Here is a 16,916-nt window from a genome sequence, read left to right on the forward strand (position 1 = left end):
GAGTACGAGGGAAGTGTGTGTCTGTCAGGCCATATTACATGAGGACGACAGTGATGGACTGCCTCAGGGCTACAGTTCGAGCCTCTCATTTCTCCATCCAATTCCTCCATCCGACTCCTGGAGCAACCTTATGTCAGAAACAGCCATCTCTCTCTCTCCGCCCTTCCACAGGGGAAACACAATCAGCTTTTGCTGCATGTACCTGCTTCCATCCATGCATGATCATGTGAGAATGTTGCCCAGATAATTAATAGAGTAACTCAAGCTCCAGTTGAAACTATTAGTCAATTAATAGATTGTTCTAACTACTGATTAATTGTTACAGTCATGTTTTTTAAGGAAAAATGCCAAACGTTCACTGGTTGCAGCATCTCAAATGTACAGATTTTAAAGTAGTAGCTATAGTAGTGAGGATAGTAAACCAAATGTATTTGGGTTTTGTGCTGTTTGTCGGACAAAAAAAGCAATTTCAATAAGTCACCTTGGGTTATGGGACGTTATAACGATGTATATTTTACAGGCAAACAACTGATCGATTTATCTAGATGATGAAATAAACAGCCCTAACAAAATATTAGATCATCAAAGTCTCATCTAAGTGCATCCTCCCACATCCATACAGATAATATCCATTTAGAAATCTTTTGTGGAGCATCTTGCACTAAAGCAAGAGGGGGACAAATCTATGCTATATGTAGTAGGTATGACGTACAGTTTAAAAATGCAATAGCTATTTTAATATACATACGCATTGTACTGACCAGTCTTGACTTGTGTGTTGCTTTACCAAAACATCAAACCATACATTCTTACAGATGTCAGATGCAAACGTCATATCCTCCCAATCTAATCAGCTCTTATGACCATGATGCTGAAATGGTATCCACCTGATAACTATCGTTGAGAAAATACAAGCTCACTCCTAGTAGTGTGCTGCCACAACATACAAGAGAAGACAGATTAAAGGAAAAGAGCTGTACAAACCAAAGCATGCACATATTCTCTGTCTACTCCACTCCACCCCTAAAATCTGGATTCCATCCATTTCCGTTCAGGACATTTTTAAGCACAGCGTAGCTCAAATGATGAAGTGTTGAGTCGTGCATGGTAAATTTACAAAATGTTGAGACTATAAATTATGTTTTACTTAAGGTACAATTTAATTGTATGTAATTTAATTTGTCTGTCATCTTAAAAGGAAGCAGGAGTTCAATTTATATCAGTATTTATTTACAGCAGGTTTGGTTGGGGGATGGGGAAACCACATCTACTGTACTTTTCACTTCATTTCTGTTTTTTTAATAAAGGTCAGGTAGGTGGTTTTACTGATTTCTACCTTCCCATGCTGTGCACCTGCTTCGTGTTGTTGTTTGTAAGGATGGATTCACTCCAGTATGCTTTAATCCAAATGGCTCATGGTCCATATCCGTGGTCCATCTGCCAGCTTTGTAGAATCCAAATGTTCTTCACAGCATGATCATGCTGAGCACACAGCCTCCTGCAACACTGATGCCACACAGACAAAACACAAACACTCGGCACTTGTATCAGTGTTGTCATTTTATGTCCAACTGTTAAAATATTACTTAATTGAAAAATTAGACAGTCTAATCTTAATTTTGCAGACTTCCCCTGGCAACTCTATTGTATTCCTGCATTAAATGATTAATAGATATGCCTTTAAGATAATTTGTAATTACTGCTTAAAGGGGACAGAGCATTTGCAGTCTGGGCCCCAAGGTGCTGGAACAGTAATAATAATAACAACAACATTAATAATAATAATAATACATAATAATAATACATAATAATACATAAATAAACTATGCACAAAAAGTAAGGAACCTTATGTTTGGTATATTATTTATTTGTTCTAACGGTGCTGCTTGGCAATAAATCTTATGCCACTGGAAAGCATGTTTATGTCCCTTTTAAATGGTGCCACATTTGTAAGGAACATGCATTTGAGGGATAAGACAACAAAGCTGAGTATGTGGGTTGAGCCCATGAAAAATTTGCCAAATAGTCTGTGACAATGCCAAACGGCTTTTCTTTGCTGTTGACTCTTGTTTGGTGGATTGGATGATTGGAGTCTGAAGAAACAAGAGATATTGGAATTTTAACAATTTATTCATTTAACAAACAGGAGTGTCAGTAGCGTGTGGAAGAACCATACACAGCCACACAACAGCCTGACACCTCCTCCTCATGCTGGTCACCAGCCTGGTCACACAATGCTGTGGGAGAGCATCCCATTCTTCAACCCGCATTTGTCTCAAATAATTATTATAATTATTCTACCAAAATAACACAAATTTCTAAAACTTTTGGGGCGTAGTTTAGAATGAATTGGTAATCTGTGTTTTATTCTTGTCTTTATTCTTATTGTTGTCTGGACAAAACTGTTGCATTCCATGAAGGTCGGAAATTCCTAATATTAAAATATACACAAAAACTGTTGACTCACAATTCTGACTAAGAAACTTGAATTATCAACCACGTGTTTTCTAAAGTTCTGTTATCTGCTGTCTTATAAATATAGCGGCAAACACTGTTTCAAACGTTCAGGGCTGAGTGCTCAAATCTCCCGAGTTAAAAAGTAATAGCGTTCTGTTACCAAGGAGACAGTTGTAGCCTAGAGCAGCGCACTGCAGGTGTAAGTTACTTTAACGTTTGAACGGCGAAAATTGAGTTGTATGTAACTAAAGGGTAACGTTAACATTATACAAATATTAAATGTCTGTTGGTTTACCACTTTAAAGATGTTTTTCAGTAATTCACGACATTGCCATAGTAGTAAGCTTGTCGCAGTTTAGCTAGCATTAGGGTGGATCGTCTGTTTGCTGTTAACTTTACAGATAGTTTTGGCTAGCAGCTCAATGTGTGACGGTAACTTATGGCAGCACCATTACCTTAGCTAATGCCTATAGATAATATGGTTTCAGTGACAAATTAATTAGGCCGTAAATGCCATTAGATAAACTATCATCACATAAACACACCTGAAAATAAGCAAGGATATAGCTACTGTTGCTTGGATGTTAAACTTTTAAATGTTTCTTTTTTCTAAGCAGAAAATAGTCTACAAAAACCCTACAACAATGTCCAGGTTCCCTTATACCCCAGCAGCCACCCTCAATCCAGATGAGGACTACAGAAAGATCAGGAGGATCATTGCTGAAGATCCAGGCTGGTCCCTGGCTATAGTACCTTGTTTATCAAACCTGTGTCTGCAAAGCATCGTGAGAAACTTTGAGGGTATGCACTTGTTTTTTTGTACAATTATTATATATATTATTATAAACGTTTACACATTCACTTGTAATATAAATGGAACTTACAAAACTTAAACCTGTTACAGAAATGCCCATATTTGAAGCCCTTACACCCATTCAGAAAGACTTTGTGCAGGAGAGACTATCTACTTCCCTGCCCCTGCATGTGACAGCCAACTTGATTGGTGATGGTGTCTATTGGAAGCGGCGATGCGAGCAGCGGTGGGACCTTTGTGATGTCTCTCATTATGGCCACAGCTGGAAACGACTGTTCTTTGAGAGGCACATGGAGAACGTTATTGAGCTTTTTATTCCAGATGTAACAGAGCCAAACACTGTTTTAGCGATGGTACCTCATTGTAAGACCTACGTCAAGAGGCTGGACATTTCCCAACTCCTGCCGCCTATCAAGGAGCCCAAGATGGAGGAAGAGGAATATGGCTCCGAGTTAGTGAGTGACAACGAGTATGATGGACCATCTGTGGACCACTTTGACTTTAACATCCTGCTTGACAAGCTGACAAACCTGGAAGAGCTCCATTTGGTGTACAGGGTCAAACAATGTGGGATGAACTTTGAATGGAAGATGTTTGAGATGACTGACAGAGATTGTGAGTCCCTCGCCAAGGCCCTTAAGTCCTGTAAGAATTTGAAGGTGAATATTGACTCCTCCTCAGTGGTCTATACCATGCAAAGTATGGAGCCTGATTTTCTGGAGCCTGTTTGTTTGTTGTAATTCAACACTTCTGACTTTATTGCAAGTAAAAGCATCATTTACAGTTCCAGATGTCAGGGAAACAGGGAAATTGTTGTTGGCACTACCCAAGAATTAAATTCATGCTCTATTTACATCAAGACACCAGAGCCCCTGGCTGCAACCTAAATAAGTCAGTATTTGATGCACATTTTTGTCACATTAGTTTATTACTGCATTAGAATATGGCATTTATCTGCTATTGGTTTCTGTGCATGATATGGAAACTGTACAAAAGATTATTGGAATTGATATCAAGGCTGCAACTAATGAGTGCATAATCTGTTGATTACTTAAGTCTTTAGTCTATAATCTATCAGAAACAAATTGAAAATGGCCACTACTATTTCCCAGGTGCCAAAGATATTTAGTTGGTTGATTTACTTACTTTATTTTACAATATATAAAGCATAGTCCTTCACTGTTCTGTGATGCTGACATGTAAATAACATTTATAAATGTGGCATGTTCATAGTGTCAAAAAAAAAGAAAAGGAAAATGACTTTTATTTTCAAGTCATGACATCCTGTGACATCAAATCTGTTCTTAATGATTCAGTTTTTTGTGCTAATCACCTGTTTCTACAGCTTCTAAGGCTCCATCAAAGCCAGATTGAGGATAAAAAGTGCCGGGTGCTGGTGAAATACCTCTTGGACCACCCGTCTCTAAGAGAGCTTGACTTCTCTCACAACCTGATCGGAGACAAAGGAGCCAGAGCCATTGGCAAGCTGCTCACCAGGAGCACACTGGAGACCCTGAACATGTGCGACAACAACATTAGAGACACGGGAGCCAAAGTTATAGCTCATGCCTTGTCCAAGAACTCTACCCTTTTATCCCTCAACCTGCGTCTCAACCGTTTGAGAGATGAGGGAGGTCAGGCTATCGGCAAGGCCTTGCTGAACAACAACACCCTACTTCACCTGCACCTGGGAGGCAATGAGGTGACGGGGCCTACTGCCATTGCGCTGTCTAAAGTGCTAGTTCAGAATGACACCCTGCAGAGCATCAATCTCTCCTGCAACAACCTGGGTGTGGTAAGTAAATTGCTGTTCTTAGATTCTTACTACTAGCGGGGCAATACATATGAAGTATAAGGGCCACCTTGTCACCTGTATCAACAACGTTCAAACTCTGTACTGTGGCAATTTTAGGACATTGCATTCTCAAAATTTGTCAAATGTGTTTTGTTAAATCTCAGGTGCTCTTGGGCTAACATTAAATCTTACAGTACATCTGCAGCTGATGGAAATCTGGTCATAACTATCCCATCATGATCTGAAGTAGGCAAAAGAATTCTGGAAAAGTCTGCGATCACCAAAGTCATTCAACTTTATGCTCTGAATTTCATGGCAATGCGTCAAAGAAATTTGGCGATTAATGGATTAGTTGTTCAGTTGAAAATTCATTGCAAACAATTTTGATTATCAGTTAATCATTTAAGTCAATTTCAAGCAAAAATACAAAACAGTTACTGATTCCATCCTGGTTTCTCAATCTCTTATTATAATAAACTTAATATTTAGGGGCTTTTAAATAATTAATTTAGATATGTCAACTTGGGCTCTAGCAAAGCTTTCTGACATTTTATAGATTACATGACTAATTGACAAAATAATTTGCAAATTGCTATGAATACCAATGAACATAGTCCTACAATATTTGTCAAGCTGTAGCATGAATACAGAATTTGAGTTACCCTATAAAATTGTGTTCTTTACTATAAGAATGTGCACGGCTAGTATTTCTTTGTGTAAAATGTTATCTGAAAAAGCACTTTGAAACATTGGGTTATTTTGAAACACTGGGTTTCCTCCACAACCAAAGCATGCTAGTGCCTGGGTAGACAAGCAGACAGGACAAGGATTTTCAATTATTAATAGTTATGTGTGGAAAACATGCAATAATGGAAAGTAAGTGTTGTTTCCCCCTGAGAGGTAGATCAAATGTTTCCCCTTCTCCTACTCTCTTTAAGATTTCACTGTACAGTGTATCTCTGACTGGAATACACTGCGAAGGATCACAAATCGCCCACATAGCAGAAATGCAACGTGCAGTACCATCAGTATATGCGACCTTCTTCTGCTCTTCACAAAAATAGAAATGCCTGTTTCAGACACAACAATAAAACACTGTTGACACTTGCAATAAGCAGTTTAGAAAGTGTGTGCTATTTCGGACAGCAAGAGTAGCCGAAGGGTGATTTTTCAAGGTTATCAGGACTGTCTTTGGACCTCCTCTCTCCCTCCCTCTGTTTGTGTGTTTGTGTGTGTAGGATGGAGGTAAAGCTCTGGAGGAAGCGATGTCTCACAACACCAACTTAACAGAATGTGATATCCGTCTGACCGAGGTTGATGAGCGCACTGTTTCTGTCATTAACCAGGTGGTTTGGACCAACCAGAGACATGCTCAAGAGAGGAAAACGAAGTAGATACAAAGTAAACCGCTCCTTTTTGTAATACAAACCCATCTTTATTAGTCCTCCCTCTATTTATGTACAGTAGCCATGTTGCACGGCCACAATATGCCAACACTGCACCTCAAACTAAAGCAGCTGATTTTTAATTAAATTTTACCACACACAAAAAAACCACAAAATTCCTGTTGTTCATAGTAAGTGTTGCTGTAAGGGGACATTTACCCCAGGATGCTTAGCATTAATCAGCTTTACATTGTTGTGCTCTTTTTGATATTTGTTGGTGTATATTGTCCACATATAATAAAATGTAAATGATGTGATTTCACACCCGGATGTCTCTACTATCTACCTGTTTTCTTGTTGCTGCTTTAAACATTTGTAGTTTTGTAAGCCTGTGCTATAACCATAACCTCAAACAAAACAACATGCGTAAAAACTACAAGCACAAAAACAGTGATTATATATCTCATCAGCATATTTGTCACATGCTTATAGACCACATATCCTGTTTACAAGACACAAAACATCACTTACTGACATTGTTTTTGGATGTGCCAACACTTGAAGTAATTTTTGACACATATTTTAGTGAGTATTTTAGTTTATTGAGGAGCCATTTTTCCATTTTGATACACAGATTTGGTATTCAGTCCTTATGTAACATCAAGGCAACGTTGTGGTGGTGTTTGAATACATACAGACTTGTGTTGTTTTTTTTACCTATTATCTACTGGCTAATAGTATAGTAGGATCACATTTGCAGCAACATCTTTAGTGTAATTAATGTCACGTTTTCCCAGTTTCTTAGCTTGCAAAATGTTTTTGAAGAGAGGCAAAGCTATTCTATCAATAATCACTCAACCATTTTCCTTAAAAAGAAGTGTCAGTCTGATCATTTTGACATTAAATAAAGGTGTATCAAATGTGATTTAAAAATGGGGTTAAATGGAAACAAAAATCATTTAAAATAGTAAATGAAAAGCAGCACAAAGATGCTGTTGGCTGTGTTGCTTGAAACATTTCATAACAGATTATATTGCCATTTGTCACTTAAAAAACTCACCATTTAAAATCTGTAAATCAAAAATGCCCCTACTTCAGTTGCTTCTAAGTGTGTGTGACACATTCAGCTAATCACATCGACTGTCATTCTAACCTCTCATCTCTATTTTATTTACAATACAAATCCTTTCTGCCCTACCATCTTGAAAAATCCACAGAATTATTGAAATATAAAAAGACAAACCCCAGAGCATTCTTGAGTGAAAGAGTACATATCATAACAACCTAATCTACTTCATACACAATAAAGGGTTCAGTGCTTTATGCTAACAGTCATCTGTGGAGGAAAAATGTGTAGTTATGAACCTTCCAGTCAGATTTATAACCGTTTGAATACCCCAAATCGTTTTTTGTCACTGCTGTTACGTAAACATTTCACCGGTAAACACATTTTTTCTCCTCTTACAATGACTGTATGGGTATCACAGTGAAGCCACAGAGAGGCTTGTTGGCTAATTATGAATGAGCAAAGGTAATGACTTAAGTATAAAACAGCAACTACAATCCAAAATGATATACAAGATAGATGTTTCAGTACATATTTAATCTGTTGAGGAATTTACATGCTCTTCCTTGTGGTTTCCTTATGGTCCTACACGTTACCCGACAGTACATGATGGGACTACACAAAGAAACTAAATGAATTAATGAATTAATTTCAATCCCTAACTTCTCTTTTGGTAATACACCACCCATAAACCATTAAAGGGATAGTTTGACATTTCATGACATACACTTACTTGTTTTCTTGCTGAGATAAGACGTTCAATACCACTCTTATATCTGTTCAGTAAATATAAGGCTAGCTTTATTAGCTTTGCTTAGCTTAGACTGGAAACAGGGGGAAATGGCTACAATGTAAGGAAACAAAATCTGCCAATTAACACGTCCAACACATAACCCGTGTGAAATAATAACTTGATATTTTTACGGTTCAGTTTTTGTACAGAATCAACAATTGAGATTTAGAGATGCTGATAGTTGGATTTTGTTCAGGCTAGCAGTTTTCCCATTTCCAATCTTTATGCTATGTTAAGGAAACCGGCTGCTGTCAGTAGCTTCTTACTAGCCGTACAGACATCAGATCATTGATCCCCTCATTTGACTCTTGGGAAGAAGGCGAATGAGCATATTTCCCAAAATCTCAAAAGTGTAGTGAACACCTGGACCTGGAGTCGGTTGCCCCGGCTATTCGGAAGTTCAAACTTGGCTGTGTTATAACTCAGTGGAGAGTTACACATTAATTTACACACTAAATTAAAAAGGGTTGCACCACACAAACTAGTTCTTAAGTAGAGATTAGTTGTTTCTAAATATCTTCACCAACTAACTGCCAAGTGTAGCTGTTACTGAACCAACTGACTAAACCAACTTGTTAGTAAAATAATATAATAATGATGGATAAATATGTAATTATTATATTTCACAAAAACAAGTCAAAATACCTCAATTTAGTTTAGCTTACTGACTAAATTACTAAACAACTAATTTCCAACTCAGTCTAAATTGCATCGATACTACTAACTCTGAAACACATATCGACATGTAGGCCTACAAAAGATTGGCAATTCAAATTGATATAATTATATTTAGTGTTATGTTACGTTAACCAACTTACACATTACAAAGGTTTTTACTTGCTAAGACATTCCTTAAGTTCTAATGGCTCAACCCAATTTAGTAAATCCCTTTAAACTAGCTAGTTGTCAATAAGAACTTTGGAAGGATTTAGAAATGGATTTACGAATAGCTAGTGCAACTACAATCCTGTATTTTGCCCACTGTGTTCTGCAATGGGAAAATTAGTTAATGTTACAGTATGACAGTTTGGTTCAGCATCCTGTGTTTGCAAAACCCCTCATTAAAAAACAATCCGGTGATTGCGCAGCTGAAGCCTTTGAAAATGCAAAATAAAATGTCTGCATAACTGCTTCCAGAACCTAAGAAGTGATGACCAGGTGTTGAGATGTTTCTGCAAAGCAGACTCTTTGCCCTGAATACTATCCTGAGTTTTAGGGGCTTGCATAGATGGCCTGTGAGCTGTGAAAACAGTTTAAAACAGTTTACAGAATGTTTTCATTCACTGTTGAATGAAATGTAAGGGTTGATAGAATCTGTGTCTATTCTCTAGTATTGCTATAAAGTTATTCCGTAATTCCAAACACCACACATGGAATGTAATTAGTATGGCTAATTGGTCACAATTTACAATACAGGCTCATTAATGTACAGACAAGTTTTAACAAGAAGTTGATGCAAAATGTCAGACCACAGGAAATATTCTTATATTTACTATTCTTAGACATTTTAATGGTTTTCTTGGTCTTAATGGTGGGAAACGATCCATGCTAGTTTATCTTTCACTGCAGATAAAATTCACCATGCGTGCACTCATTTGAGAGGGAGTATTTTTTGTTGTTCTTTGAAGTAATCCTGTCATATTATTAAATCTGACACTATCAGTAGTGAATCCAGGCCTCTGCCTGTTTCTACCGTCTTTGATGGCCAGCTCTCTGGCTGTCTCTCTGATATGCATCAGCAGCAACATCAGTAGGTTATACGAGAGCTGTGTTATAATATGAGGAAAATCATCTGGAAAACATGTAGGGCCTGATTCTTAAAACCCTGCAAATTTTAAACAACAATGAGATCAGGTCTTAATAGGAAGATGTTGAGATGAGATGACTTCAGTTATAATAGCTTATGCTTGTCAGTAACAGTTGATCGCTAGGCACTTAAATAAAGAGGTAGGCTGAATACAAATATTGCCAAATATTAAATTAAACAGATCTTTTTTAAACTAGCTGAACTGACACTGATCTATTTATATTATGGTGAGTTTATTACTACGTAGTTGGCCATTATACAAAATGTACAGTTTATAGTAATTAAGAAACTGTTTGAAGAAGTGTTTTAGCCCACCTGTGCTAAATTATTTATCATCTACGTTGCTATATTTAGCAAGCCGGGAAGTGTAATGTCATTGCAACCAAGCTGATTTCAAATAACTTACTACTTCAGCATCTGTATCAGACATTGATTTTTATACTATGGAAATGTGTCCCTTTTTAAATGCATTTCCATGAGCCCAGTTTCACATGCAGACGTTTAGCTGCTAGATAAAGGTGGCTTCACTTTATAAGAGCCATAAAATTTATTTTTAGTCATGTTAATTATGCTTTTACAAGGAGGCTGATATCTTTGCATTTTCTCTCATAATTCAGCCAATCCACATGACCCACATGATGTGCGAGTCTATGATTTTCCCCAATATTTCTTCATTTCCTATTCAGGCGTCCATTAATTGTCATATCCCTTTCATTTCTTGGCAATTTCTTAGGCGACTGCTGAGTCAAAACCTATGTTAGGCTTCAAATACTTGTTACTCGTCCTTGTAAATCGTCCGTGACTAAGATCTACAAACATGGCATTTACAGTAGGAAGTGACTCCCCTTGGTATTCCTTGGTTATTAGGACTCTTGTCCTTATGAACGCCACAGGACAGTACACTTTGACAGTTTGGTCCTTTAAAGGCGCATTGTATTTTAAACAACAGTCTCATTAATAGCATCAAGTCTGTTTTACCCTGACTTATTGACTGTACTCTAAGGACTTTCCCAGATAATCTTCATTTTCTGTTTGTTTGAGGGACAGCATTTTTAGAAACTTGAACAAATCCTTGTTTGTCATAACTGTCCCTGTTGTAAAAGTGACAAACAGAAGTCAATATTAGCCCAACCCTGGTGTAAAAAGGTCTCTCACCCTGTTGCTGTAGCTTAATATCCCTATGCTCAGGTGGGTCATAGAGAAGTTTCCACACAGGAGCCGTTTCTGTGCAGGGAGCGGTGGTCGTGGTTGAGGCAGCCTTCGTTGCGATGTACAATGAGCACTGGGAAGTACAGAGCGTCCTGGTAGGCTGGAGGGTTCTCCTCAGTGGTCTGCTGGCCTGACAGGCAGTGTGTGCTCTCTGTGGGGCAGGGCTGCTCATTCAGGCTCCCGCTGCTCCTGAACAGGCAACTCCGCCTGGAGCCGTACAACCGACCCAGCGAGAAGCGGCTGGCACTGAAGGGGATGCGGGGGCTCCCCGTGTTGCAGATGCTGAGGGCGCTGCGAGAGAAGATGGAAGAGCTGCTGATGGCACGGTGGCAGCGTTCACAGTTCTGCCTGTAGCTACCGTAGCCTCCGCACATGGAGTAGCTGTTGGAACTCCCTGAGAGCTGGGCCAGGTCCATGAGAACTGCCTCTGAGTAGCTGGGTACCAGCTGCTGGTTGGAGCGGATGTGCCACTCCAGCTCCGTGCTGTCGATTGTGTTGACTCGTGGGATGTGTCGGCAATACGGCCGCTCCTCAGAGGGTGTTACTGGCACATAGTCGAAGCCAAACAGCTTCTCTATGTGGTAGTGTACACAGGCAGTGCGGTACTCTGTCAGCACCCGCAGAGGCCAGGAGAGGGTGAAAGCAGCTGCCGTCCAGAAAGTGGAGTTGGATGCATACCAGGGAAGGTGATTAGGGTCAGAAAAGGCAATCATATACTCCTTAAAGTCTACATTCTTCAGATGCATCCCCTCACGGGCCTCCATGTAGTCATCCAGGCCCTCATTCTCTGTGAAGAATCTAGCCCGCTGGGTCAGATAGGAGTTCTCTGACTCCACATTGGCAAAGCTGAAGCACTTGGTGAACCTCAGCCTGGTCATGGGGAACCCCTCCAGGCCCAGCAGGTGCTTTGAGATGTCCTTAACCCCACAGTTCCCGTAGTCAAACTCCGCCTCAGCCACGTGGGTGTTGACTCGCTCGTGGTAGACCTGTGTGGTGGTGTAGGCATCTCCATTGCGGTAGCGTGTCACCTGTCGCGTCCTCCTGACATAATGGTAGCTAATGGCCTTCCACCAGATGCAGGGCGTGGCCTGCTGCATTCGTTGGATGCGCTCTGCAACACTGTCCACATCCACCTTGTACTGCAGCTCGTTTCTTGTGTAGCAGTGCCAACACTCCACCAGGTAGACCACGTAGAGCATTACCAGGAAGGCCAAAGGGATGTAGATGTAGCCGTTGGAGCAGGGACTGTCGTGATACATCATAGACTTTCCCTTGTAGGCGCTATCGAAGGAGAGGCGCGTGACCTTGGTCACCTGGCACCAGGCGATCACCCCCACGCAGCCATACATCAGCAGGGACAGCAGCAGGCATTTCCAGTGCGTTTCCTGGCACAATGATTTAGTCAGGGACTGATTCTGGGGCCGCTGCTAAAAAGAAGATGAGAAAACAACAATAAATCAGTGGAACAATACTGTAAATATATATATTCAACATAGTAATTGAACATTGGTAAAATAATGCTTACATTCTTTCCTAGAAGTGATATAGCTTTCAGAGGGTTATATTACCTGCAATTACACACTTGTTATTGTATTAATGAACATAAGTATGACCTAAATGTCTGTTAGGTATAAATTTAAAAACAGTTCAAAAGCAGTGGCTCGTCCATATAAAATATTTAAGAAAATATTCTGTGTTGTAAGTGCTTTTGCATAGTTTATGCATGAGCTGTGAACCAATTGCTCACGTCTTGGCCTGTGCTTGTTAATATGAAGAGACTCACCCCGTCTTATAAATATAAATTCAATAAAAATGTCTGATTAATGCAAAAGTACAAGTATATACCTTGTTGTCAGTAAGGAGGACTGTGAGTGTCTGTTTGACTGATGTGTGGGTGTGCACATGGCCATGGTGTGTGTGTTTATACAAACATGATATCTGAGAATAGAAAAGGAGTAAAAGAACAGAAATATTCTGAGGGGTTATAGCCTCCACATTTAATGTCAAGCCAGCCAGAAAAAAAAGCAGTTGTTTGATGCCATCCTTTATCACCGCGGGGCACAGCAAGCCCCAGCACCTGCATCAAGAGCTAGTCATGCCCTTTTGGGAACGCAGCCACACAAACCTGGCAATGATTCAAAAGCTCCAGAAAGGATGAATTTTAACACAGTTCATTAAAAAAACTGCATAACAGAAATTGCACCAGGGCAGAGTCCCCTGTGTATAGACTGCTGTAATGTAGCAGCACTGATTCAGTTAAAAAAATCTCCATCTCTTACATAGGACAGTCTATAGGTCAGCCCATGCATTCGTGTGACTACAACAATCAACAACAGCATCACTGCATTGATATATTGAATTCAACATGTCACCTCTGTGCTCTCCAAGTGACAGACGAGCATAAATAATAGATGTCTTTTCACCATGATTATCTTCCCCACCTTGGTCACATGGTCCCCAAGTCCCTTACCAAACCAAGGCTACGCCCCATGGGGTAAAAGGGATTAACATTGAAATTCCCCATTGAGATGCTGCAGAAGGAGTATTTACACGCTATAGCATCCTGTGCACGCTCGACACCTATAATCAATACAACATGACATACTTTGTGGCTCATGTTACACTTTACAGTCTCTGTTTAATCAGCAGGGATAATGATGAACAGGAGATGAGAAAACATACCTGTACGTGGCAATATTTGATCAGAAACATGCAGTTAAATTAAAGAAGCAAATATAATCTTGAAACAGCAGTCACACAGTTTCACCCTTAACTTTTACTTTAATTATACCAGATATGACTAGAAGGTATTTTATCACAAAACAAATGGCATTTTCAGTTAAAGACTCCCTGCTTGATATCATAACAGAGCTGTTCATTAGCCCTAATCGATCGCACAAAAGGAAGGAAGTGACTCAGCACATGAACACAGTGGTGCTGACGTTAATGATACATTAGACAAAGAAAATTCCTCTGACCTCTTATTAAGCACACAAGGGGAATACCTCACATGTCATGCAGAGACACCCAATGATGAGAGGAAATACCACCTGTGCTTTTGATTCCCAGCATGGGTTTGATGAAGCAGGAAAAAAAGTTGCATTGAAAATTTAGCGTATGGTTGCAGAACAATTACAGTTGAATTTGAATCTGTACTGCTGGAATTAAAAGCTGCTTCTAAATTGTACCAATATAGATTTGTATTTGTCACAGTTATGGTGCAAAATGCCGCTGAGATTCAGTCAGCTGGAGGCTTTACTATAATTTTTGACATTTGGTTCCAGTTGTGTTGTACTGGATTGTACTGTCCTGAAGAAAGCAAATAATGTGTATCCAGGCTACAGGCTTCCAGGCTTTGACTAAAACACTTACACTATGGATGCTTTAACATTAAATTTCCAAAATAAAAGAGCCTTAGAATGGACTGAATGTTGTTTCTACATAGACTCTATAAAACAGCCTGTTGTGAAATATAAATAATATTTAAGAAAATAAATGTTTCAGTAGGAACCTTCAAGACTAGAGAAGCTTCACAATTCATGAGACCTCCGTGGTGCCTCTCACACTCATGGACACTTTCTCTTGACATAATAAGACCAGCTTGGTTATATAAAAACCCTCTTGTGTAATGGATATGTAACTTGTCCAACGTGTGTTTGTAGGGGAAGTCAAGAAAAGCGGTACTAAAGAAAAGGTAAAACATACTGATAAATATTCCCTATTTCCCCATGCAGGCAACATTTTTGATGGTGTGTCTGTTTTAGTGGTGTAAATTTTTGGGATGTTATGTCTGCCCACACAGAGAGTTTATCTCACTGTCTAAAGCAAGATTGTTTAACATACAAACCCACGCAGATGTTGTTCCTGTGAGGAGTTTTATTATGGGAAAATAACTGTGTGGAAACATTTGAACAAAACAGCCATTCTTATAATGGCTAATAATCTTAACCCGCCTAACAGTGATTTTAGTGGACATTTTCCAAGACCCACAAAAGAGGTCCCTGAACCACATTTTGGAAACCACTTGTCTGGAGGGGAGACAAACAGGAGACAATACATCCATGCATGTTGCAAAGGTCCATGTAGCCTACTTCATATTAGGCCATTTATAGCCTACAATTGCAATCACATTAGAAATCCGGTTTAATTCCCAAGTTTTCCTAGTAGGCCAACATTGGCCCCAATCACCTCAATCTGCAAAATCTGATTATTATATTGAGATTACTGGGATTCCACTATGCTATCCATGAAATATGTCAAACTAATTAAAGGGTGACGTTGCCCCCCATAACAAAATTGACCTACGTATTGTAAACAATGTGCCCTCACCTCCTCTCGGGGGGTGTCCGACTCCTCTTCGGGGACGGTGGTGGTGCTGCTTTCACTGGCCGTTGCAGCCGATGCTGGGGACATGATGACAACGGTACAAAACTCGTGGCATGGATCTCCTGATGGGATGGGGGGTTTCCAAATCTGGGTGAAACATAAAGACACCGAGAACCCCTCTGCGCATCATCCAAACGAAAGAAGTCCGGCCGGAGCCCAAAAGGAAACGCTCAAAAGATGCTTCATCTCAGCATCTTCCAGGTGGGCAGACGTCGCTGGGTATCGCCTACGGGAATCCGGTCATTGTGCCACGGAAGACGCGCAAAACAGGCTGAGACTCCTCCCGCGATGCAACGACTAGATGCTGGTGAAGACTGCTGCATGGGATGCAATATTAGGAAATGGCAAAGCAGTCAGCTCCTCTCCCCGTAGGCAGTGCCCATGGCAGCCAGTGAAGCTGTGAAGCAGGACAAAGAAGACTGGCAGCGGCACGTGTGGGCAGCCACCCCAACACTACAAAGTAAATAACACACATCCAAGAAAATCCAAACAGTAGGCTACACAGAGGCGGAGCTGCAGAGAGGAACCCACCCCCTGCATCCCATCAGCTGAAAACATGAAATTCAGCCTCCACAGTAAACTTACTATTGAGCAGCACAGGCATGCAAGGAGGGAAAACAATATAATGCATATATATTTTTTATTTTGTGACGTTCATGTTTTGGTTGAGAAGTGTTGGTGCCATAGTTTGAGGCCATAGTTTGGGTATTGTTGTGCTGCATGGCATTAAAAATAAATTATTAATATACATAATTATAAGATAAGATATATAATTTACAATAAGATAGTAAAATGCAGAGAAAATGTTGGAGACTGACATCCCTTTCAAACCAAACTAAAAGGGGATGCAGTCATAAAATACAATAAAAGTGAAATATAAGAAAGAACATCTAAAGAAAATATTAAGAATGTATGAAATAATATTCTGCATTCCTGCCATTTCTGGTTCCTGGTCCTCTGTAAACAAAACTATTTGCACCGAAACTTGTTACCTTACAATATAAGTTGTTTATCCCACCGCATGGACATTGGACTGGACTGCTGGCATACAGCTGAATATGTAAACAACAGTACTTGACATGAAAACACATGGCAGCTCTTGGCAGCAGTAAAGGTTTCATTCTGACAGTCACTCTTATTGTATACACTATATTTATGATGAATCTGGCCCTCTCAGAGCAGAGAGCAGTAGCCAAAGTGTGTA

At 39.7% G+C, this 16,916-nt stretch overlaps 2 protein-coding genes across 3 annotated transcripts; one reads left to right on the top strand and one right to left on the bottom strand.

The window, feature by feature from the left end:
- Positions 1–2,564: 2,564 nt before the first annotated feature.
- Positions 2,565–6,598, top strand: tcte1 (t-complex-associated-testis-expressed 1). Of its 2 annotated transcripts, none has more exons than XM_038727306.1 (5): positions 2,565–2,656; positions 3,075–3,258; positions 3,362–3,930; positions 4,617–5,066; positions 6,305–6,598. In XM_038727306.1, the coding sequence occupies exons 2-5, from the start codon at positions 3,102–3,104 to the stop codon at positions 6,458–6,460; spliced, it is 1,332 nt and encodes a 443-aa protein (XP_038583234.1). In that variant the 5' UTR covers positions 2,565–2,656; positions 3,075–3,101; the 3' UTR covers positions 6,461–6,598. The 2 variants fall into 2 exon arrangements, with proteins under 2 accessions (XP_038583234.1, XP_038583235.1); XM_038727307.1 differs by having other exon boundaries at positions 2,637–2,709.
- Positions 6,599–6,650: 52 nt separating this feature from the next.
- Positions 6,651–16,361, bottom strand: tmem151ba (transmembrane protein 151Ba). The gene is made up of 2 exons (XM_038727305.1): positions 15,656–16,361; positions 6,651–12,753 (listed from the first exon to the last, which is right to left on the bottom strand). Exons 1-2 carry the CDS (start codon positions 15,737–15,739, stop codon positions 11,311–11,313), a joined length of 1,527 nt encoding a protein of 508 aa, XP_038583233.1. The 5' UTR covers positions 15,740–16,361; the 3' UTR covers positions 6,651–11,310.
- Positions 16,362–16,916: the final 555 nt, after the last annotated feature.

Source organism: Micropterus salmoides, unplaced genomic scaffold, assembly GCF_014851395.1.
Source record: "Micropterus salmoides isolate LMB-PRFRI ecotype aquatic unplaced genomic scaffold, ASM1485139v1 Ms_hic_scaffold_18, whole genome shotgun sequence".
Taxonomy (NCBI): domain Eukaryota; kingdom Metazoa; phylum Chordata; class Actinopteri; order Centrarchiformes; family Centrarchidae; genus Micropterus; species Micropterus salmoides.

What these genes read in the sequence shown, in the direction of transcription:
- tmem151ba (XM_038727305.1), bottom strand. Translation starts at nt 15,739, where the DNA reads ATGTCCCCAGCATCGGCTGCAACGGCCAGTGAAAGCAGCACCACCACC. An exon ending in CGGACACCCCCCGAGAGGAG is followed by an intron (nt 12,754 to 15,655) that starts GTGAGGGCACAT and finishes TCTTCTTTTTAG; the next exon opens with CAGCGGCCCCAGAATCAGTC.
- tcte1 (XM_038727306.1), top strand. Translation starts at nt 3,102, where the DNA reads ATGTCCAGGTTCCCTTATACCCCAGCAGCCACCCTCAATCCAGATGAG. An exon ending in AGTCCTGTAAGAATTTGAAG is followed by an intron (nt 3,931 to 4,616) that starts GTGAATATTGAC and finishes CTGTTTCTACAG; the next exon opens with CTTCTAAGGCTCCATCAAAG. An exon ending in CCTGCAACAACCTGGGTGTG is followed by an intron (nt 5,067 to 6,304) that starts GTAAGTAAATTG and finishes TTGTGTGTGTAG; the next exon opens with GATGGAGGTAAAGCTCTGGA.